This window comes from Halichoeres trimaculatus, unplaced genomic scaffold (genome assembly GCF_033239565.1).
Source record: "Halichoeres trimaculatus isolate MK-OKI-2021-1 unplaced genomic scaffold, fHalTri1.1 fHalTri1_scaffold_2, whole genome shotgun sequence".
NCBI classification, from domain to species: Eukaryota; Metazoa; Chordata; class Actinopteri; order Labriformes; family Labridae; genus Halichoeres; species Halichoeres trimaculatus.
In genome coordinates this window covers 17,455,304-17,479,573 of record NW_027437180.1, presented here as the reverse complement: position 1 = coordinate 17,479,573, position 24,270 = coordinate 17,455,304, and the positions used below count along the sequence as shown (strand labels likewise).

Below are 24,270 nucleotides of genomic sequence, written 5' to 3'. Positions count from 1 at the left end.
TATACAAATTAACTCACTGAGGACTGCTCCTTGCATTCACATCCAAACACAGTTTAACTTTTTACTGGAGGGTTTAAAAACATTGATTACAGCAGGGGTGGCCAACCAGTCAGAGATCAAGAGCCACAAAAATGGCCGTGGTACTACAGAGAGCCACGTCACACACGTGGTCTTACACACACTTCTTCTCACACATAAACGAAATGTCATAAAATGAAAATCAATACATTTCCAATTTTCAAAGAGAGATTTACTTTGTGTGTTTAAATTCATACTAGAGAAGAGAAACTGAAACTTAAGTATCAATCCCAACTGATCCCAACGTTGGTATCCATATAAATATAGTTTAGATTGATTGGCATACCACTACTAAAAAAAGGCAAAGGGCCACATGTGCCACCCCTGGATTACAGAGATGGTTATTCAACTCTAATGAAGGTTGCACAATTATGTGAACTTTCAATGGGAATTTTTGAAAATAAATGGGAATCAACTGGAATTTGCATTAGCTGTTTTAACCTGGCCATGTACAGGTATGAATAGTAAACACAGTAGTTTGTCATAAGAAGACATGCATGCAAACATGTCTAACGCAATCTGACATAAATAAATTTCAAGAGGATTTTAGGGATTTTTTCCTAACAGAGTCAAACTTTCATGAATGTAGGCATAAATATTTGTAGCTCGACTAAAGATTTAACACATTTTGACGGGCATTTATTAGTTTAACTTGAATGTGTCCATTACTTTCAGTTAAACCACACCATAAAATATATTTACCACAGGACAAACATCAAAACTTAAACTGACAGGACTTCTAGATTAGTTAGTAGTTATTCATGGTAGACAGTTGAATTTGCACTCATCAATGTTGTTTTAACCAGTGTTATTTTTGAAAACCTCACTTAAGTTGATAGCAGGAAAAAAGAAAAAAAATCCAAGATTTCCAAGGATTTTTATTATTATTTATTTATTTATTTATTTATTTATTTTTAGAAAAATTTAAGTTAACGACAACAAAACCCTAAAAAAATTCAAATATTTGTGAGCCTAAATTCCAACAGAAATTTTCAAGAAACTGAAAACCTCTTTGCAACCCCAACTCTAACTCTAAGGTTTAATCATTAGAATCTGTAGCTTTTTATGTGCACACCAATAGTGTGTCCCAAATCGCATACTTCCATACTGTGTACTCAAAATTTTCAAATTGAGTGTACTAAGCATACTACATACTCACTGGCTGCTGTCTCAAATCGCATACTGCCCAGCGCCGTACTTACCGGGAATGACGACATGATGTAGAACTGTTCTTCTACATTTAACTATGACCAGCTCGTCATCAAGCTCTGCTGGAGCCTGATAACGAGCCATTCATTTGAATCAGGTGTGCTTGAGTGGGGTAACATCTAAAACATGCAGGGCAGGGGGGCCCCAGGACCAGATTTGAGAAACGCTGGCATAGCCTCTCATTCGCGGAACAAAACAAACAAAAACAAGTTACACCACATACACAACGTCAACAGCTGATGGTGCTTGGTGGAAACAACACGTGTAAAAAACAATATCAACAACTTACATTTATACATTGCTGCCAGAGAAGGAAATGAGTGCGTTAAGTGTCCACAGCTGCATACTCAAAATCCGGGACGACTTGAGTACATCATCCTGGTACTTTTGCATACTCAATTTTCGCATACTATACACACTGTTTTTCATTTCGACGCAGTATACTCAAAATTTTGAGTATTTGAGTATGGAAGTATGCGATTTGGGACGCACTACAAGTTTCTTCTGGAGCCTAAGTGAAACTCCTCAGACCAACACCACCAGGCTATCTGTGAGTCAGTCCTTTTTTATTATCAGCTTGCTCACCTGCTTTGTCCTGATCTTGTTTTCGGTACACAAGTCAAAAATAAGACAAATCAAAACTGACCACGGCCTAAGATGTCACTGCCTTTAAAATGTGTTGTAGTGAGAGGGAGCAGTGCTAACTGTCCACTCACACCTCTTTGCTAATGGTTCAGACTGTGACATCAACAGCCAAACTGAACTAAAGTTGAACTCACCTTAAGGAAAAACACAAATACAGCCAGGTTGACGTGTTTTATTTATCTGTTTCCTATTTCCTCTTATTAAATGAAAGTAAACGTGCAAATGACCAGTAGTTTTAGTTTGCATGAGCCATTGTTTTTCCTTGCATCATGCTAGCAAAGCAGCAAAAGCAGCTTTAGTCATTTGTCTGTTGTGACACAAGATAAGCTATTAGTCAGTTGCTCTGTGGCTGTGTTGACAAACCTATTCAATACCTCTTTAGAGACACAAACAAAAAACAAATACACTATTTGTAAACCAACATCAAGCTAGTGCTAATGAGCTAGCTTTGAACCATTGGGAGTTAGTTGCCACTCAAGAGACACATACCAGATATCTGACAACACAGTAGATTCTTTTCATTACTTAAAAATAGTTTACACCTTACAGACCTCTGTAGCTTTATTAATGGAGTCACCGTGCGTACATCGGTGTATGACAGAAGTAGCAGCAGTTACTGAAGGGTGAAACTTATGGTTAAAGCTGAAGCGGCTGAAAACAAATTTGAGGTTTTGGTTACAATGTTGAACTCATTTGTGAAACCAAAGTAACCAAACACACTTGCATCATACTAGTGATGCACTTTATTAATATTCTGAAAACTATTTCTGTTGAATATTTTGTTTGACTTTTTTGCTCATATTTTGTGGTTTTAAAGCTTGCTTTAATGGTTTCATGTAAACACACTTTATCAATGTGGTCTTGTAGAGGGCTTTCACTGCATTAAAAGTCATGCTGTATCTATTTCAAGTGTGCCCTCTTTCTGTCCAGAGGGTTTGAACAACACAGACACTTTTTTCACTGGAACTGGGTTAAGGGCTGAACAGTAGGAAATGGTGAGTGGGATTTAGGGAGAAAAGGAGACAGATATAAGATTACTTACGGGCAAAACCCAAGTACAGCAGCAGCTGTTTAGATTGAACGTTACTCATCGCCCCCTCTTCAGTCTCTGTTTCCCCCTCCTCTCCTGGGAGCCTTGTGAATAGCTCCTGAAATAGAGCCCACTGGAGCGAAAGGGGAAATGTGAAAGACAGGGAGGGGGGCAGGCAATGTGATAGGGTGGCAGTGAGAGAAATGTGCTCACATGCAAAGATACTGAGTGAAAGAAAGGAGCAAGAAAGGAGTGACGAAAGAGGGACAAGGCCACACAGATAAAGTGAAAGAGAGGCAGAGAGAGTGGGTGGGGAATCGTGGGGGGAGTGAGGCGTGTTCAGACTGTCTGAATCTGAATCTGAGTCTGAGAGGGAAAGACAGCAGCGAGGGTTCACCGTTAACTTTTCCAGCCACGCTTTCTGTCCTCCACAAGGAATCCCGTGGATTTACCTCCATCATCATCTTTCTCCGTTTTTACCTCTCTATCTCCGTGGGTTTTGCGGACAACAGCCACAAAAATCGGAATCTCCTCTGAGGTTTTTTTTTTGGCAGCCTGGACCTGGATCTTAAACTTTTATTTCTGGAATCGAAACAGATTTCTACGTAGATTTCCAGATCCACAGTTAATTTACAGTTATTGGTCAAATCGTTTGCTGTGAAGGATTCTGGATTTGCCTGCCATGGGGTCTGGGAAGGAGCTGTTCATTTTCGGTAAGTCTATCAATGAAAGAGCACAATGTGTGTGTGTGTGTGTGTGTGTGTGTGTGTGTGTGTGTGTGTGTGTGTGTGTGTGTGTGTGTGTGTGTGTGTGTGTGTAAGAGAGACTGGTTGTGGTCTCTGAGAAAAGGAAAATAAAGTCCAGGGGAAGATTAGAAGTTACCTAAGTTTTCAGTGGATGTACTTCTCCCTTTTTGTTTCGGTCTGTTGCTGCAACAAAATACATGTAGCCTGTATTTTTAAGAGATTGTAGAGAGTGATTTTACATTTTACTTCTTAATATATGTCTTATTTAAATAAACTTAAGCTACAGTTTACAGTTAGTTAACTTTGGTTTGACGTTTTATTCCACCTCGTTGCACATGGGCCGTATACAGTTAATAACAGAGCCACTTTGGGCAGAGGTCCATGTCCTGCCTGTCAGCTGTGTCATCTGTTATGATGTATGAAAGGGGTCAAAGGGATGTATGTGTTTTAAGAACCTCTGTCCCTGGACTATTCACAAGAACTGACTCGTCTCTAAGGGATAAAGTAAGCCCATAGTCAGGTCTGAAGGCATAAATGACTCAGCAAATTAACATTGCTCAAGTAATCCACAAATCTTATGTGGATAATACTTAAGTTTAAAGCAAATGCTTTGAATAAAAAGCATACATCAGTGCTTTAAAGGGGAAAAAGATGCCAGGAGCCCCCTCTTGTTCACTTGTTGGCATGTGTCTTGTACAGCCTGCATCAGTAAATCATTACTATCATGTTCCAAATTTCTACAGCTAAATGATAAATCCAATTTTCACTACATACATGAATAAAAAACTACTTCAGTGTATCACACAAACAAAGAGCCTACGGTTTGAAGCCCCAACCACATTTTCCATTATGATCTGTAAGAGTAGCTTTGGTTATCTTTGGTTATATTTTTTAATCTCTATGAAAAACAAAGCAGTGACCATCATAAATTGACCAAAGGTCAGAAGAATGATGTAGTGCACCATGGGTAATGTATTTTAAGTGCTATTATGATTCACAGAGAGAAGCTGTAAAATAGTGAGGACAGGAAAGACTCTGGGCTGCTTGGGAGAACTTATGTGAGAGGAAAAAGTCCTGGTATGCTGAAAGGTTTAGATTTTAAAACAGTGCTGTTCAACCTAAATTTTCCCATCAGAATATCTTATATTCTTATTATACTCTGCATTAGCAGGCCAAAAACAAATATCTTGTTTTTGAGTATTTATCAAAAAATTTTACTCGCTGTGTTTTTACCCTGTCACTGTTATTATTATTTTGTCTTTGCTGTATAGTGTTCTAAATTGAGATTTACATTTGGATGTCCCAGGTGAATGCCTCTTTAATACAGTAAAATGATGCAAAAATTCTTCTTTCTTGTTAATTTTGTAAAAACTTATTTAAATCTATTAATTTGTGACAGCTGGTTGTGTTAAACTACTTTGGTACCTAAAATCTGTCACCATTTTAGTGGTATATAACATTACCCATGGATTTCCAGCAGTTTAATTAATAATTCATTTTTTTTCTATTTTTTTGTAGCACGTTTTTGTGTTAGTGTCGTGAGTGTTATGGTTACATTTTTAACTAAACCTGTGGTCGTTTGTTTTGGTCAAGTTTGCTGCAAAACAGACATACTAAATTTAACTTATCGAGAAGATTTAATCAGTATTGTTGGGAAACATTTGATCACATGACTCTGAGTAAGGGGTCACTAAGAGCAACAAACAGTCCGATGTTTCATCTTACACTTAGTCTCACTCTGCTTTGGACATTGAGCTTCTTCAGAGCTCATTGTTCTGGTTTTCAGGCTCACAGTGTTGTGGTTCTCACCTCTCTTATAAACCTCATTTCAAGCAGTTTGCAGCCACTTTACTCAACAGAGTCTGATTAACACATAATACAGAAGCTGTAGAGACAAAGTCAGCACAAAACTTTTGACTGCACTTCAACATTTACCTCTTAATTAGGAGAGTAACTGTGTTTGTATGTCAGCAGTAATAAGTTTATTTGATACAAAGTGTTGTTGCATCTTTGTGTCTTTTGCTTTTCCTGTGGTAGGTCCAGTGTCTGTATGAAACAGTGTGATGCGCTATTAGAACTTTAAAGGCTTCAGTGTCAATTATTTAAACTACATGTAATGAGTCAACAATGTCTTCAAATTAAGGAAACAGTCTTAACAGAAGTTCTTTAGAGAAGTCCTCCATGGAGTGTAACCCAAAGAGAGTGAACTTCTCTCTTTTTTGCACTGAGACAAAACAGCTGCTCAAGATTCCTACCTGAATCTCAGTCTATGAGCTGCAAAAACTGAAATCTAAGCACATGTTTATGTACTATTTTTAATAAAGATTATATTTTCAGACTTATCATGATCTACTTAAAGGCAGGATATGCAGAAATTTTTGCTACTTGTTAGTAAACACAATATTCAAACCAGGCTTCTCCTCCTTGGATCAGTGCCAGCGGCAGCACACACCCACAGCCTCCTGACTTGGCATGTTAGCACTAGCTAATTGTGGGTGTTTGACACATACCAACTTGTGTAGCTCTATATCCCGAGCTGCTCTCCAAGTTCCCTAAAGCAAGTAAAAGTCGAGCCTAGACTCACCCTCATTAAAGAAAAAGCTTTATCTGTTCAGCGGTTTGTTTCACTTTGATTATGTTTTTTTGCTCTGTTCTATGTCCACTATCCTAGCTGCTGGGAATAACTGCTTCCGCTTGTTAATCAACACGCAAACTCACTTGGTGATTGGCAACCCAAACATCAGCGTACAGGCCGAGGAGGTGGTTGAGGCAGACAGACACTGACATACATGTATAGACGCCCGTAGGAGGTGATTGAGCAGGATTATTCCTGTTAAAGTAGACATTTTACTTTTTTATGAAAATCTTGCAGACCCTATCTTTAAGGTATTAAAGACAAAAATGATGCCTGAGTAGCTTCTTAAGATTTAAGATAAAAAACTGTGAATGAAACTTGTTCAGTTTCTTGAATAAGAATAATGCCTTGATACAAGAAGCTAAAGGAGTCATTTTTTCTTACCCGTGGTCCGATTGTTTTTTGTACTCATGATGAGCAAATCAGGCCTTTTCTTTGTCTTTTATTATCTTAGAGTAAGACATTTTTCTGGACTTGCCAGGTGCACATGACTCATATTCAGTCCAATAAGATATGTATTACCAGAAATAAGTCATAAACACATCCATAAATTTCAGTTATTGCAGTGTGTGCAGCTCAGATGTCAAATTTAAGTCATCTATGATACTGACTGGTTAGGAAAAAAGTATGATTCAGGAAATGTCAGTGACTTGGAAAAAACAAAAAATGAAAATAAACAAAACAAAAGGAAATACATCTGGACATACATTTACTTTACTAATATTTTTTGTTGGTAAATTAAAAAGGAAATAGATGGAGGTTGCAGCACTTTTACCACAGTGATGATGAGCTGCAGAGTGAGTGTGACAGTTATAGTTCGGCAGCGTTTATAAATTCCTCGCTGTGTCTTGCCCAGATGTAGTGCGACAGGATGAGAGGAGGACAGGAATAAAATACATTACAGAGAAGTGAAACAGAGCAGATGTACAGCGAGGACAGTCGTTGTGACTGAAAACATTTCTCATTCAGCTCTCCACTCTCTGCTGAATGAAAGTCAGCTGCAAGTGAGCACAGAGTCCGCCTTTGTAAGTTTCCAAGCTTTGTTTCCCGTCCACAGTTATTAAGTCATAAAGTCAGACTCAGTTACACAGTTTCACACACTCTCAGTCCAACTGTGTCTGCTTTCTTAAAGTGGAGTTACTGTGGGAGCCCGAGCTCCGTCACTCAACAACAGAGAGCTCATTGTGATCCAGGGAGAGAAACACAGCAGAGGAACTGGAGCGATTATAACACTTTATAAAGGGGGCGCTGTTGTCTCCTTAGCTGGTGACACATGGGTCCAAAAATGTGACTGACATGTGTCCGTTGTGATGTGTGTGTAACGTGACTGTGAGGGCTGGAAAAGTGGGTGGGAATCAGCTAGAGGAAGAAAAAAATCACACTAAGAGGAAACATGAACGCATGAAGAAAAAACAGAGAAGAGAAAGAAAAAAAAGGAGGAAATCTTTCAACACTTTCCACCAAACCACAAAACTGTGAAAAAGTCTTTAGAAAACTTACTATCTTTGCAAACTTATGATTAAAGTAAACCAGGAATTTTACTTTTTGTTTAACATGCGTGAGTCTGTAGTGGAAAAGAGGAACATGAGGTTACAGAGACACATAATGAGTCATGTGCACATGTTTGCCAGATAAACACACCATAAGCAGACAGAGATTTTAATGCAGATAAGTTAATGTAGTTAAACCAAAGAGGTTCAATAATTAAATTTTTCTGAAGGATGGCTGATGCTTAAAGGCCCAGTATTCGTAAAAGCTCTTACACAGTATTTGATGCCTGTGGTGTCTTTGGATATGTCCTCCTGAAACCAAGCATGTCTCGAAAAGACTTTTGTGAAAGTTTGCTGGATGTAAAGAAATTTCATTTGAGAGGAGAAAACTTTCACCTTTGCTGGTGTAAGATAAAATGTGAAAGAGGTTGGCTCAATATAGAAGGGTTCATCCTATGGGGAAAATTTCAAGATAAAATGTAATTGCTGCTTACAAAGCTTGATCTGGAAAAGTTACCTTGAGCCCAGGGCTTCCTCCAGAGGTGTCACCAGGGGTGGTACTGACCAAGACCACCCATGCCTATGTCAGTAACCCAGTTTGGCCACCCCCAGCCAAAAAAGTCTACACCCTCCCCTGTGAAAAGTCAAATGAGTCCTGGTATCAGAATAAACACTATAGCTGTTACTGTGCATGCTCGTTCTGCTAAAAATCATTAAGTAGTAGGTGAAAAGGCATCAGTGTGGCTGAGGTGAGACTCCACAGGGGGTTATTAAAAGCTGTGCAGGAAGCGTTGTAGAGAAGTAGAATATGCAGCACCTGTGGTTTGAAAGTTTCTGTTGCTGTTTTGATAAAGTTGTGTTGCCATGGCTCTGGTTAAGCATGACCGTCAATCTTTGCCTAGTGCAGCAGCTTCCTCTCAAGCAAAACCTTTTGAAAACCTCAGAGGGATCCTATGATATGTAAATTAAAAGCTTCATTATTGGAAACATTATACATGTCAACCTCAGTGCTGCGTGTCTGCGTCATATCATCAACAGCTTTGTTCTCTGTTAATTTTTTGGTTCAGTATGATCAGTGCCACAAAGACTCTCAGAGGCAGGGTCTGAATGAAAACAGGGCCTCAAATGTAGCCAAGTATCCGGGTCAGGGCCCCATTTTGGTTGAGTTTTGCTGCAACATCCGTGGTGGAGTGGTTGCTTGAGCCAGGTTAAATAGTGAGCAGTCTGCCCTTGTATGGTACTTCTTCTTAAAATGCCCTAACACTGCCTTATCTACACACATTCATTCAGACCCATTCAAATGCCACTGGCTGAACCACCAGGGGTGATCCAGAGTTCATTACACCGCCTGGGGACACCCTGACATACAGACTGATGCAGCTGGGGATCAAACTGACCACTGAGCCACAGCTGCATTAAGTTGATGATTCTGCGTAAAAGTTTTGTCTGACTTTTCGAACAAAGCTCTAAATAAACCTTACATTTCTCCTCTTTGCTGTATTTTGTGGGAGCTGCTTTATATTGTTGTTGTTATAATGAACTTTTACCTTATTATGAAATGTCTGACATTGGTTTGTCTTGTTCCCCACAGTTTTCTTATGTTTGCTGGAGACATGTATCTCAACCTGTCTCCACGGTTTCAACCAACAAAACGACCAATGTATCGGTAAGGACATGCATGTTACTGTGTCCCTTTCACCGTCTTGCTACTGTCTATCAGAGGTTTATTTCTCTTGTAGTTTAGACAGAAACTCCAGCTAAACAAATTATTAAATAGCTCCTAATGGAGTTGAACAGGACATTAACCTTAATTAATGACATACCATGATATTTTGCCATTTAAGGTACTGAGCATGGATCAAAACTGCTCTGCAATGAAAACATTAGATAAAGAGTCTAAATTCTTGAATCTTAAAAATCCAGTCAGCCAGCAAAAGAAAAGCAAGTGCTCTGATAGCAATACAAAAACAAAAACAGAGAGAAACTGCATACTTTTTAGAAATGTGTATTTATTATGTACACAAGTGTAGGACAAAGATGTCACCATAAAGTTGTGAAATGTTTCATCTTTAAGATTCACAGCCTGCAGCTCTGACGTTGATGTCTTTCTACCAACAGATGTGGATGAGTGTGAAGAAATCCCAAATATTTGTGGGGATTACACAAAGTGCTTTAACACAAATGGAAGCTACTACTGTCAGTGTCTGAAGGGGTTCAAAAACATCAGAGGAGACACTAACTTCACAGGGCTGGATGGACAGTGTCAAGGTGAGAGTTTCAGTCATTGTGAAGGACCTGTGTGTTTTTACATGAACTCTAACTCATCTCGACCTGTTCCCCTGACAGATATCAATGAGTGCCTTGTTCCCAATAAATGTGGACACGGTGCGTATTGTTCAAACTCAATTGGGAGCTACAACTGCACCTGCAATCCTGGGTACACCAACGACACTGGCCTGTCTGTGGGTTGTGTGGGTGAGTGTGTCTATGATGATTTATCAACGAGTTTGAGGCTAAAGATGATTTGGAGATCACAGAGATCAAACAGCAGTATCACAAATGTAATACTTTTACTTCTAACCCTTTGACTGTATAAAAGATGGGTGACATGTTAAACAAAAGTAAAACCAAAACTTGAAATGAGTGCTTATTTTCTGCTTTATTTTTAAAGTTTTTTATCAGACTATACACATTATTGACACAGTCTCTGAGTTGTCACCAACTGGTTTCTGAAGAGTTGTTTGAAGGCTAACGATGACCCGACAGCTACGATCCATCAACCAAGTCAGCCAAGTCCTCAATTGAGTTAAAACCTGTAACCTCAAGTCTTTAAAACAGATAGGTAGGAAAAAACAGTAAATTCACTCCCAGCAATGACATAGACTAGTCTAACCAAATTTGGTTGATTTCAGAGTAATTTAAAGTTTTAACATGAGTGTCAATCCATGGGTTTATACACACACAGCAGTCCGAATAAGGTCATAGCTTGGTTATAGAGTCACAGCAAGGGGGGTGTAGTCTAGACTGCGTATACATGAAGAAAAAAACAATCTTCTGACTTCTGACTGAGAACATCTCACTCTGTTTTGATAGGCGGCGCTGTGTCCTTTGTCTGATTTCGGTTCGGCTAAGTTGTTCAAATGCATCCTAATAGTCCGACCTTGTGCTGATTAAGCTCATAGTCTGATCTCTGAAGCTATATGTAGCTGTACTGGATGGTGTCTCTAGGGATTTGTATCTTTTACATTTGAAACGATACGGCACAGTGCCCTGTACCAGGCAATCGGTACCGGTACTCAACGGTACCAGTTTTCGGTACTTTTTTGTGTTTTTGTGGTAGAAAATATCAATTTGTTGAATAATAAATTATACATTCTGTTCAATTTAACATATTTATTTCTCATTGCATAAACTTGCAGTACTTCATGTCCAGCATGGAAAATCACCTACTCTCCCACTCCCTCACAGTCACAGAGATGCATTTAGGTACCTAAACATGGTAACTTTTGTTTAACTTGAATCGGTACCCGTTACTTTTGATAGAATTCGGTCGGTACCTTTAAAAGTACCTTATTTGGTACCCATCCCTAGGTGTCTCCTTGGCTTTTGTAGCCAGCCTCTAGTGGACACTCCAGGAACTACAGATTTTTGCTCACACCATTGGCTTCATTAACACTAAAGGTTACCTCTTGAGTTTGACCCTTGTCCCAGCTATTGTGTTAAAGGTTGCAAGCTTTATGGCCCATACTGCAGCCAGTCAGTAGAGGGAGCTCCTAATATTTTAGCTTCACTTTTGGGGATCTGTCATGATCTTTTTTCTTTTTCACTCTTGTTAACAAAAACCACAAGAGGCCAGAAATGTGTGAACCAGAGGCATGTCTAAACACACCATAACAGTACTTTAAAGTTTAGTCTTCTTACTTGTGGTCATTATCAACTCCACATTGCTGGTTTGGCTCACTTGCGTTCATGGCTTGTGTTTGAGTACACAAAGTACCACAGCAGTGTAAACAATGCTGACAAACATGTTTCAAAATGACTTCTCTTGGCAGAAAGTAAACAAAGGTGGCTCTGTGATGTGTCTATCAATCCTTAAAAGTTGTTTACTAAAACAAGAGTTCAAATTTTGTATTGTAGGTGCTGCATGATTGTCTCCTGTTTAGTTTATTTTAGAGGATTTTTAACATATTTTCCATTGAGTAACACTCTCTGAGCTATAATGGCTGAGTATGAACTTTAGGACGTTGGTGTGCACACTCTGATCACAGTGATTGTACATAATAGCCACGGTCTTTGACACAGAGAGCAGGCAATAAGCCATCAACTGATGCTATATTTGTTGTTTGTCACAAGTCATACCAGGCCAACTAAGGTTCAAGTTAAAGTTTTCTCAACTTTTTTTTTCCCATTAGAAACATGCATTTTAGTAGAAAAACCACAAGATAGAAGTAACCGCATCATCTTTGATAAAACTCAGGAACCTTTTCTATGAAAAGCAGTAACGACTTATCTGATGACCCCCATGCTAACTCTTTAGTTATATTGGCTTAGTTAGTTTCAACAAATCTCTTAAAAGTTGTGTTTACCCCCTTCTGAAAAAAGAGGCACAATTTTCCTAAATTGATAGCTTCCTGTCACAAGCTAAGCTCAGAGATGTCACATCATTTTTCAACATGATTCAACACTTAAAACTCCCTCCAAAACAATCCATCACAGTTTTTATCTAAAACTGGCAAGAGAGCGTTTTACGTCACCAGCTGCCTGGAAAGAAACGATGGTAGATCTTGCCAACAATGAAACCCTCATAGGACAGCTGCGTTCTCCTTTGTAGGAGTGTTGATTTTGATGTCTGTGCTCTCTTACACAGACGTTAATGAATGCAGCAAAGCTGAAGTACAGAGTGAAGAAATCTGTGGAGCAAAGGGGATCTGTAAGAATAGTGATGGGAGTTACTGGTGCAAATGTCAAGAGGGATCCACTAACTATGGCAACGAAAGGACCCCATGTTCAGGTGAGTGCTTACTTTGTGCCTCTCTTCTCTTTTTCTGCATTTTTTATGGCTTTACACATCTTATTTACAATCTGTGTAAAGAGAGTTTTACACTTTCTGTCTTAAAAGTTTTTATATGGTTGAAAGTTGTTGTTGAAAGTGTAATGTATGTGTCCACTGAACTGACAAATTTTGTAGCGACACAATTTAATGTATTTTCATCATTTTCAATTTAAGGATTTTTTCGAGTGGGGCTCCAAAAATGGGTTTGTGATGCACTGGAGTTTCTTTAGCATAACACAAAACCGTTAAAGTGTAACTGCATCAACAGCAAAGCTTGCATTAGCATCAATGGTTTTCTCGCTGAACCTCTAGTTAGTACAGCTTTAAAGGCCAGAGCTATGACATTAATCTTTAATAGATAACAATAATATTGATATTAGCTTTCCAACATAGTAGAATCTTCTTATTACCAGTGTGTTTTGTTACTAATTTATTTAGCCTGTCAAGCGAGGTAAGGAGTGCCCAACCCTCTCTGAATTAGGATTGGGTCACATCTGAAACGATATGGTATCGATGCATGGTGCCTGGCAACCAGTATCGGTACTCAATGGTACCAATTTTCGGTACTTTTCTGTGTGTGTTTCTGATAATATCTCAAAGTTTTTGAATTTATCATATTTATGTCTCAATATATAAACTTGCAATGCTGTGTTCATGTCCAGCATGAAAAATCGCCTACCGTCCCTCACAGTCACAAGGATGCGTTTAGGTACCTAAACGTGAATCGATTCTCGTTGTATTAGACAGAATTCAGTTGGTACCTATAAAAGTCTCTAATTCAATACCAATGGCTACTCTAAACAGGGATCTACTTTTAAAGAAACCAATTTCCATATGAAATACTCACACACTAAGAGAGAGCACAGGCCCACACACAGTCAATATCCTATCACTGATATACTAAGTTTTTCAGATAAGCATTACAGAAAGGTTAACAGATACATGCCTAAGAGACAACTGTCTCATTTGAAAAGTGAAAATATTTTTACGCCACCAGGACACGGGTGCTCAACAAATGCCTCTTTATTTTTTGCAACCTCTGTGTGATTAACAGACTTCTCGTGTTCAGACAGGATGTGACTGAGATGTCATCTATGATATCCTGTTGTAAGGACTATAGTGAAATGTATTGCTACACTGCTCACTGGCCCTTCATCCATCACATTTTCTGGATTCATCGAAATGTTCAGCAGGGTCAACAGTCACGTAACATTAGTGCACCATCTCTATGGTGTCTGAATATCCTTTTTTGGCGCAAACACACTTGCATTGCAGATAAAACTGAATTTGAATGTTTGTAAACAAAAAACAAGAACAAACAAACAAACAAAAAAACACTGCTGCCACTCTACTCAAGTGGAAAAGGAGACATTATCACTATTTAGGCAGCTTTACTCACACAGGTTCATGCTACCTGCCCAGATTGCTGCTTTAACACTACATGTAGCTAAAAGAAAAACTGTAATCTGTTCAGGTTATTCAGTTTTTTTCCTTTTTTTGTGATCTGACAGGGTTTTCTAAGAGTTCAGAGAGGGAAACAATAGTTTATATTTAACCACAGTTATTCCACACTCCTGTGAATGCCTGGGAACCAGTCCACAGTTGTCTGGTCCATCATCCGTCCTTAAGGCTCTGCTTTAGAGATGATTCACTCTGGTGAGCTGTCAGTGGCACACGATTTTGCTTTTTTATTCAACACGCCCTCATTTTTTCCCCTCCAAAGGAACTTTGAATCTCTTATTATCTTGTTTCTTTGCATTAATCTCTGAGCCATTTTGTTTTTCATGTTCACTTGCATTTGTTGCTCTCATATATGATCTGTAATTTTAGATCAATCTTACCTTTGAGTGTCACTCACAAAATGACACACTGCAGTAATTCCAGTAGGATACCAGCAATTACACATCACACACAAATGCTGTGTTGCCGGGAAAGGAAAATATGTCACATAGTGTGTCCTCAAAAAAGCAGAGTCATTTTTCCACTCACTCTGTGCTCAGTGCTCCAGCACTCTGTTACTTTTGGGCTGCAGAGTCTTTGTGACTGTAAGACTTTGCTGGCATCTACTCCTCTTTCTGAGTCGCCTCCTTTGATTCTAGATAATCTGTGGTCTACGTCTGGAAAGATGATAGGGATCAGTTTACAGTGCTGCAGTTTGCCTTCTCAGATATCATCACCTACTTTCATAGAGAAGTAAGAAGAAACATTTCCTCTTGAGATGAAGACTTAAAGTTTCTCCCTTGCCTTCCAGAGCTCGACTGTAACACCTTCAACACCAACATTCTGCCCACACAGGTAAACTTGCATTATGTTTTATCTGACAAAGCAGCATTTTGCACTTGTTCCTGCCAGTGAAGTGAAGCAGCTCATAGTTTCTGTAATTACTGGACCACCTTTAGGCCCCATAGAGTTTATTATGTGTTAACTTCAGTAAGGAGCAAACTGAAAAGCCCATTATTCTCCCTCAGTCGCTCGGAGGCCTCGCAGACATTTTATCCATGATGAGAAACAGCTGCTTGGCTCTGTCTAACCCAACTACCGCAAGTGAAGGGAAGACTGATGGAGAGGCACTACTGGAGGTCAGAACTGCAAATCAAAACACAAACACACATAGAAAAACATACAAGGATCTCAGCTCAAACCTCACCCTTCTCATCCTTGCCACTTGGACAGAAACTTTTCACAGCGACTGATACCATCCTGACCCCGGATCAGCTGGACAGCAGTGAGGATGTGAGCGGACTGCTGGAAACAGTGGAGGACTCCATTAGAGTCATCGGTCCACAACTCAAACGCAACCGCACTCAGATAGAAACCAAAAAGACAGGTAATGCATTTCATGAGCTTAGCTTGGATTATGATTCTGTGTAGAGGAAAATGTGAACTTTGACACAGTAAAAGACACTTCTTTTCCAACAGTTGCAGAGATTGCTGTGCAAAGGGGGAAGACTCGCCCCATGGGACCCATCTATCTGAGTAATGAGAACGCTAGTCTAGCCACGGACTGGTTAACAGCAGCTGGGACTGGACCATACCCTGGTACACCTCTGCTTTCCTGGTCTTTACTCCTCTCACAATTGATCAGAATCTGCAGATCTTCTCTTATGTTTTTTTTTGTCTTTTTCAGGTTTTGCCATGGCTGCATTGTTAAGCTACAAGAACCTGGAGAAGTCTGTAAACGGCTCCTTTGGGAACCTCTCAGGACTTAAGAAAGACGGTGTCAACCCCTCCTTTCAGATCTTCTCCAGAGTTGTGTCAGTTGTGGTCTCCAACCCCTCCACCCAGAACCTGAGCCGCCCTGTTAACATCACCCTCAAACATCTGGTAGTCCTCCTGTTGTGTTTTTAGTGTTTTACTGCCACTGCTGGATGATACATGAACACTCCTGGCTGCTTTTTTCACAACAGTTTTTGTATTTAGGGCACAGAAGAGTCTTCTGAGGTGAGGTATGTCTGTGCATTCTGGGATAAGAATGGAGTCTGGTCCACAGATGGTTGCTATCAGCAGGCCTCAAACACCACACACACCGTGTGTACATGTGAGCATCTGAGCAGCTTCGCAGTGCTCATGGCACGCTACCCTATGACGGTAAGAGGGACACACACACACACACACACACACACACACACACACACACACACACACACACACACACACACAGACCATAAAAACCTCCACGTTTATCTCACTAGAACAGTGACATTTAAAAGTAGAGGTAGACCGATATATCGGCCGGCCGATATATCGGGCCGTTATTTGGACATTTGTCTCTATTGGCCATCGGCCGTATTTTTTTTTAAAAAGCCGATTTCTGATCCGTTGTATAAAACGACACAATTTTTGATCAGGCACAAAAAAGATGAGCACCTCAAACTTGTGGAAACACTTGGATACATTACATACTTTTGTTCAAATTATATTAATAAGTTTAAATTTCTTTTTTGACATTTTAAGAAGAGTGTGAATGTTTACTACTGCTTGTTACATTGTGAGTTTACTCAGACAAAATATTTCATTGTTTTGAAAGCTGAATAACTGTTCAGAGGACTGGACACGACTTGTTGTAATTGATTTCTTTTAGTTGCTCAGAAATTGCTGCGTTTCACAAAAATGTGATAAATATATATTTATTTAACAATCGGCCTGAATATCAAATTGGAAAAATCGGCTATGCATATCGGCATCGGCTGCCCAAATTTGGAAAGCATCGGCATCGGCATCGTCCCCCAAAAAACCCATATCGGTCGACCTCTATTTAAAAGACCCACAAAGAAATTAGCTAAATTACATCATTCTTTTTCTATTCCAGGATATTATTTTTCATTACATACAGTAGGTGTCATAAACTACCATTTTAGTAAACGCCAGCCTTAATCCAGACCTCATCAGTCTGCACAAAAGCTCAAGTCTACTGCCAGTTAGTTATGAAAGTCTTGTTAACTTTAGAGACAAAACGCAGACTTTAATCTGCTCTGGAAAAACTATAGATACAGCGTCTTCACTTACAGGCCACAATTTTTTTAACTTAGGCCTATCAAGGCAGCTCAAGCACATTGTTAATCTGCATTTAAGCGTTAATAGCACATTAATAGCAACTACAGAGAAAGCGAGTCTCTTTAGTACCAATGTTTTTGAAAAACCCCAAGAATTAATAATGATTTATGTTAACAGCACACTGTTAAGCATTAGTTAAGCATTAGTTAACACTTAACTTATCATCTTTAAAGCATTGTACATACATTAATATTCATTTGTACATCATGTACAAACACAGTTATAAACGTTTGATAACCGGTAAGTATGACCCTATGTAATGTTTTAACTAACTTTTTGTTCATACTTTAGAAATAATTGATAAAACAATTACAAATGAGCTATTATGGTCATTATAAACCAGTTATTAACCAATTACATATTGTGATTCTCTTAGCTAGTAAGGGTTAGTGAACATCTAATTACAGAGCAAGTCATGATTAACTCAAGTATTCACAAATGCCTTTTAAGCTGTGTGTTCATTGTTTTGTGAGCTGATCTAAAGTAAGGACTTCCAATGCTTTACAAAGCATTTATTAATAAGATTTATGACAAACAGTGCCTTAAAACACAGAAGTCACAGATATCGATTTAACAGAATAAGGGCCCACACACAACAGGTACTTAAACTGGTATTTATTAAAAAGAAACAACCTCTGTATAAAACTGTGTTTATCACAATATGTGATCCTTAAACGGTTAATAACTGGTTCATAATGACCACGATAGCTCATCTGTAATTGCTGAATAAGTTATTTCTAAAGTATGAACAGAGTTAACACATTATAGGGTCATATTAAGCATTAATAAAACATTTATAACTGTGACTTTACATGACATAGAAATGAGTATGAATGTATTAACAATGTTTTATAGATGATAAGTTAAGTTTTAACTAATGTTGAACTGATGCTTAACTAATGCTAAACATGGTGTAGTTAATATAAAGTGTTACCCACCAAGGTTTTCTCGACAGCTTGGATGCTGTCAAGAAAACAAAACAAAACAGTTATTGATGCTCCAAGTAAAACGAGAAATCTAAACCAGAACTTTGAAACTGTGATGAAACGTACCGTAACCTGCTGTGACTTCTCCCTCCAGCACACCTTTGGGCTGCAGCTGATGACGAAGATAGGACTGATCCTCTCCCTGCTGTGTCTCATCATCTGCATCCTCACCTTCAAGTTCTGCCGCTCCATACAAGGGACCCGAACCACCATCCACCTTCACCTCTGCATCTGCCTCTTCATGGCTGACCTCATCTTCCTGGCCGGCATTTCACAGACTAAGCCTGAGGTATGTTTGTGGTAGTAAACAGTGACTTCATTTCCGAAAATCTCCATAACCTAAATAGGAAAGCTATTTGATGTGAAGAGTTTGCAGTGAGTTTAATTAATCTGATGATCATCCTGTTTACGTGCCACAAATCAGAGCGTGGTTTTAACAAGATGTACTCCTCACTGTAATGTCAATGTGTTTCTGCAACCACAAACCCTTTTCCTGCCACGTTGAAGAAAAATACTCTCTGTGGTTATTTTTAGGCAAAGAAAGGCTTTTCAAGGCTGTTTGCTTCTCAACCACATTATAAATAAACCACAACACTGTTTAAGTTACAGATTAGAAGTCCCAGTATTATAGTAGATGTTTATGAAACATATGAAATCCTCATGTAAACAACCTTATTGGTGTAATCTTCATTGTTTCGTAAGCATATGCTGTATATGTATTCAACTAGATGTATTTACAGCCCCCTGAGAGCAATTTGAGAAATGTTTAGTTTATCAATAAGCACTTATTGTCACAATTACTATTTGTAATTTATGGATAACATTTGGAGTGCAGGACTTTTACACTAGCTTTTGACAATTTACAACCTATTTTACTCCTTGAATCTTTCTTTGAAGCTATGGTCTGCAGGAATTTTCATTACTTATTAGTAAAAACAAATTTCAAATGCCATCTTCCTCGGCTCTATGCCAGTGGTAGCGAACACCCACAGCCTCCGACCATGACTACATGAAGTACATGTAGGAGAGACTTGAGAGCCGTGCACCTGACTTGGCATGTTAGCACAAGCTAATCACAAGGTTATTTGACACATACCTGCTCAGTGTTTGTTCAAATGTGTTTTTTGGTTCTTTTATTTGTATATTAGCTTTGGCAACATGTAAAAAAAAAAACTCCATGCCAATACAGCTTATTTTGAATTAAATGGAATTGCTCAGTAGAAAGCCAGCTGCTGGAATAGCTGCTTCAACTCGCTAATCAACATCCAAAGTCACTTAGGCACTGGATGTGCTGTGATTGGCTGAGGTAACCACGCTTACTCTCGCCCAGAAACATCCTGATACAACCAAAACATCAACATACTGGCTGAGGAGAGGGTTCAAGGCACAGACACTGATACAAACGTGTAGAGGCCCAAAAGTGACTCTGCCTTTAACCTGATTTTAAAAAGTGGTGTTTTTGGAGCTGCTGCTTGGAAAACAAAACAAAACATATCGGTACCACGAAGTAAAGTGAAAACATTGTGACATTTTAATGTAATACTTTTCTTCATATCTAAGTATCCTTTTTATCTTGTTTTAAATTATAATGTGATGGGTTTTGGGTTGTGGTGGACTCTCTGTGATAGAGCGGCATGCATTTCAAAGTCCCTACACCATCACAAAATATCATCACCTGCTCTTATAACAAGCCATATAGTATTACATATTGTATAAACATGATAATTTCACATGTTGCAATAGAAAAACTGACTAATTTTTTGGAAAATATTTTGTGCAAACCAAAAACGCTTTATGCGTGGCAGCAACACAATTCCATGGTTTTGGCTTGGTCACTGTTTTCTTTGTTTTCTCTGACCTGCTGCATGTGTTCATGCTTCATTTCAGGGTGGCTGCAGGTTTGTAGCAGCCATGCTTCATTTCTTCTTCTTGGGGCTGTTTACCTGGATGCTTCTGGAAGGGGTGCAGCTGTACCGCATGGTAGTCCTGGTGTTCAATGCCACCATGCGACCCCTGTATTTATACCTCACTGGTTATGGAGTGCCTCTTGTCATTGTCATCATATCTGCCATCATCAGGCCAGAGGGATACGGCACCAAGGAGCAGTAAGTGTTACAGTGTGTGGGTCTGTGTGTGTTTATGTTTAAAGATGTTTGGTATCATTACGTCAGTGAATTACAGAGACCTGCTGCTAACTCTCTGGATGATAAAAGGAAAAAAAACGGTATCATAAACATGTGTTTCCTTCCCGAAACAGCTGCTGGCTGTCTCTGAATGACGGCCTCATCTGGAGCTTCTTCGGCCCTGTGTGCTTCATCATCGTCCTGAATGTCTTCTTCTTTATCGTCACTGTTTGGAAGCTCGCCCAGAAGTTCACCAGCCTCAACCCGGACCTCTCCAAGCTGCATAAAATCAGGTCAGCCCTTTTATTTGTTTCCTCTACTGTGTCTTCACATGCCTCTGTAGTATGTGAGTAATGTGACCCTCACCTTCTCACTGTGCAAACAAACGCTACGCTACGCTAATACATATGTTCAGGGAAAGAGGCTGCTCTGTGAAAAAATGCATGGACTAGAAGACAGTGATGTTTTTATGAGAGAAAAATGTCGAAAATGTTTTCACAGTGGCCACTCTGCTCCTTTATGAAGTTACTCTGATGCACATTTTGCACTGCATTCCATGATTTAGGATAACACTGTATAAACATGCCGAATAAATAAAGAGCTCTGATGAAGAAAAAAATATTATACATGGATGAAATGATTAATCGGAGGGTGATGTTGATTTTAGTCACGGGAACTGGTACAGAGAACATATCAAGCCAAAACTAAGAGGGCAGTTTTCCAGTTTACACAGAAGCATTAAATTATAATAAAAAGATTTCTGTAGTTTCTGTCACTGGAAAGATTTGTAATCCATCCTTAATTTCATGCATTTTTCTCCCTGACAGGTTGTTATTAAAGAGGAAACCATTTAAGAGAAACTCAGAGGACTGTAAAACAGATAAATCCTTAATCCTTGTGGTGTTTTTCATGATGAACTGTAAATGCTATAAATCTCCTCTTTATCTTGATGTGAATCATCAGGCATGTTATTCATGGGAATCCGAGGGATACGCCACCAAACAGGGAAAGTGTTTTTAAAATAGTTCTTTTTAAAAGGCTCAATTAAAGGATGTTTCTCCTTAAAGCTAATCTTATAAACAAATCAATTTCCCCTGGCTAATTTCTATCAGTAGACAATTATGTTTCCATAAAGCATCTCTGTTCTGAGCTGATGTGCCAAGGATCTGTTCTTCGGGGGTTTTCCAGACACTGAAATGTAACTGAGTCATCGTTCTGTTTGGACGCTTTTTAATCTCTCCTTTCATTCTCTATCTGTTGCCCTTTCTCTGATCCCCCACCCCCATCCTCCCTCTTCCTCTGCAGAGCTTTCACAGTGACAGCCATCGCACAGATGTGTATACTGGGTCTGATGTGGGTGTTTGGTGCCTTCCTGTTTGAAGAGGGCCCCACAGTGGTGGCATACATCTTCACTATCCTGAACAGCCTGCAGGGAGCACTGGTCTTCGTCATGCATTGTTTGCTGTCCAAACAGGTAGGACACAGCAGCAGGGTGTGTGTCTGGGTCTGTATGCACGAGGCTTCCTGTTAACATAACACAACTGATAGACAGAGAAAGAAAAACGAGAACACAAGACTGCAATGAAGAAAATTAATATTGATATTTTGCCGCCCTCTGCAGGTGAGAGATGAGTATGCCCACTTCCTGTCCTGTATCTGCACGCCACAGAAGAGATACTCAGACCTGAGCAGTACGAATCCCTCCAGTAGTCAATCACAGGTAAGAACAACTTCATAATCACAATCACATGTATTATACAGCTTGACCTGATTCTTGTGTGTTCTTTTAGGCTTCTCGGAGTGGACATAACACAGGAGAGTCACATATATGAAGAAAATTATCCACGTCAAAGACAGACCATTACACCTTCAACCTACCTTGGCTTAGTTGCCTCATTTTTGAAAACTGAGATCACTTTAAATAAAGAAAAACTGTTAGTTATTCTCACCAAGAAGTCAGTTAAAATAACATTTTTGATTAATTTCTTATACTAAAAGTTAATGCAACCAACACATGGGACCAATTTGTTTTTTTGTAATGAAAGAAATAACTTAAATCCACCTAAAGTGACCCCAAAAGAAGAATGTGTGTTTAGCAAAATGTGAGGTTAAGCCTTAGACATTGGTTCTATATGTAAACAATTATTAATGTATTGAACCAGTGCTTTAAATCTCTAAAAAGATCTGTTTTATAATGACAGTTTTTTTTTTATTATTTTATCTGAAGAAATCTAGACATGTGTTTTGATTATGGGAGCAGAAAAGAAACAGAAGTAACCTCTTTAAGTGGGATTGAAATATTTCTGTGACATTTTGGTTAGTCCAAAACATATCACAGTCATACTATAAGCTGTATTCCAGAGGTCTTAAGTGATACTTTTATGGAATATTTATTTTAAAGTAGAGACTTAACTGTCCACATTATGTGGGCTGTAAGAAATGGTAATGAAGCTCTAAAAGTTTGAGCTAACAGTTTGTTCTGTAGTTTATAAAAAGACGACAGTGGGTGTGTTCCTATGGGAACCCTTGTGTTGTGTTTTTGCTTCAACCTGCTGTATTTATAGATACAGTTTGATCACAGATGATGCAGATAATCCTCAAAGTGCCGCGATGTTACAGGACTTCTGAAAGAAGTCTCCTATTTCTTCTTATTAAACAAAATGAGTGAATTTTCTAATCACTTGTGGCTGTTGTTATCAGACTGCAGTTGAGCTGTGACTTTCCTGGCTGGTGCTTTTCTACTTTTTTTTATGATGTTATCAGACAAGAAAACAGATCCAGCCTAAAATAGATGCTTGAGCTCTGTACAAACACAGACCCACCCTTTTGATAAGCCTCTGGCTTCCTGCATTGAAAATCAGTTTATGGAACAAAATTCTGTTTTGTTTTCATGTTTTTTTTGGTTGAAGCCTTCAGCATTGGACAATAAGGTATTGAATGTCTAAAAAAAACAACTGTTATGAGGTAAAATGGGAGTGTTAGAAACCTTACTTTTATTGTATTGCACTTTTACTTTGTCAGATGAAAACAGCACATCCTCACATGAGATAATCAAAAAGACTTGAGAGCAGCCACACTTACATAAACTGAATAGTTAACTTGTAATGAATCTACCAGTTAAATGGTATTCGTGATACTTTATGGAAAAATTACAAAAGAAAATGAAAATTCTAATTGTTCTCTTTGATTGGTAAACTCTGATAATAACTGACCCTCTTAAAGCCTCTTTTGTGATATATACATTTAAGCTTTTCTCTGACTCAGACATGTGGCTGAACTTTTTGATGACCATGGGTTTAAATTACTCTTGTGTGGAAATATTTTTTTCTCGATTGTATATACATATAGAAAGAAGCTACTTGCATTATGCAGCATTTTGTGAATGTAAAATAATTTTGTCAAATATATTTTATGGATCTTTGGTTAAATGAAGTTATTTTTTTACTTTATAGTATGCTGTTTGGTACTGTTTTCTTTGAAGAATATGCACCGTGGCTTTATTAAAACTTCTCCTGAAAAAATCTGATCAAAGTGCTTTTTTTTAAGCTTTCATCCTGGATAGATGGAAAGATGACAGATAGATGTACAGGTGACAGATAGATGGTGGGTAGGTTGACAGGTGGGCAGTGTAAGTTGCAATCAAGTTTGATGTTTGTTGTTTTGTCTGAACTTATACTTTTTCACATCTTAGAAGTTTGCATTGTGAGAAAAGTCAGCCCTG

General features: G+C 38.7%; 1 protein-coding gene across 1 annotated transcript; it reads left to right on the top strand.

Moving 5' to 3' along the window:
* The first annotated feature begins 3,195 nt into the window (after positions 1–3,195).
* adgre5b.1 (adhesion G protein-coupled receptor E5b, duplicate 1) lies at positions 3,196–23,926 on the top strand. The gene is made up of 17 exons (XM_074682138.1): positions 3,196–3,675; positions 9,425–9,499; positions 9,952–10,101; positions 10,180–10,308; positions 12,701–12,844; positions 15,138–15,181; positions 15,355–15,465; positions 15,560–15,713; positions 15,806–15,925; positions 16,014–16,210; positions 16,307–16,474; positions 18,521–18,715; positions 20,314–20,531; positions 20,684–20,842; positions 21,855–22,023; positions 22,171–22,269; positions 22,340–23,926. Exons 1-17 carry the CDS (start codon positions 3,645–3,647, stop codon positions 22,379–22,381), a joined length of 2,205 nt encoding a protein of 734 aa, XP_074538239.1. The 5' UTR covers positions 3,196–3,644; the 3' UTR covers positions 22,382–23,926.
* Positions 23,927–24,270: the final 344 nt, after the last annotated feature.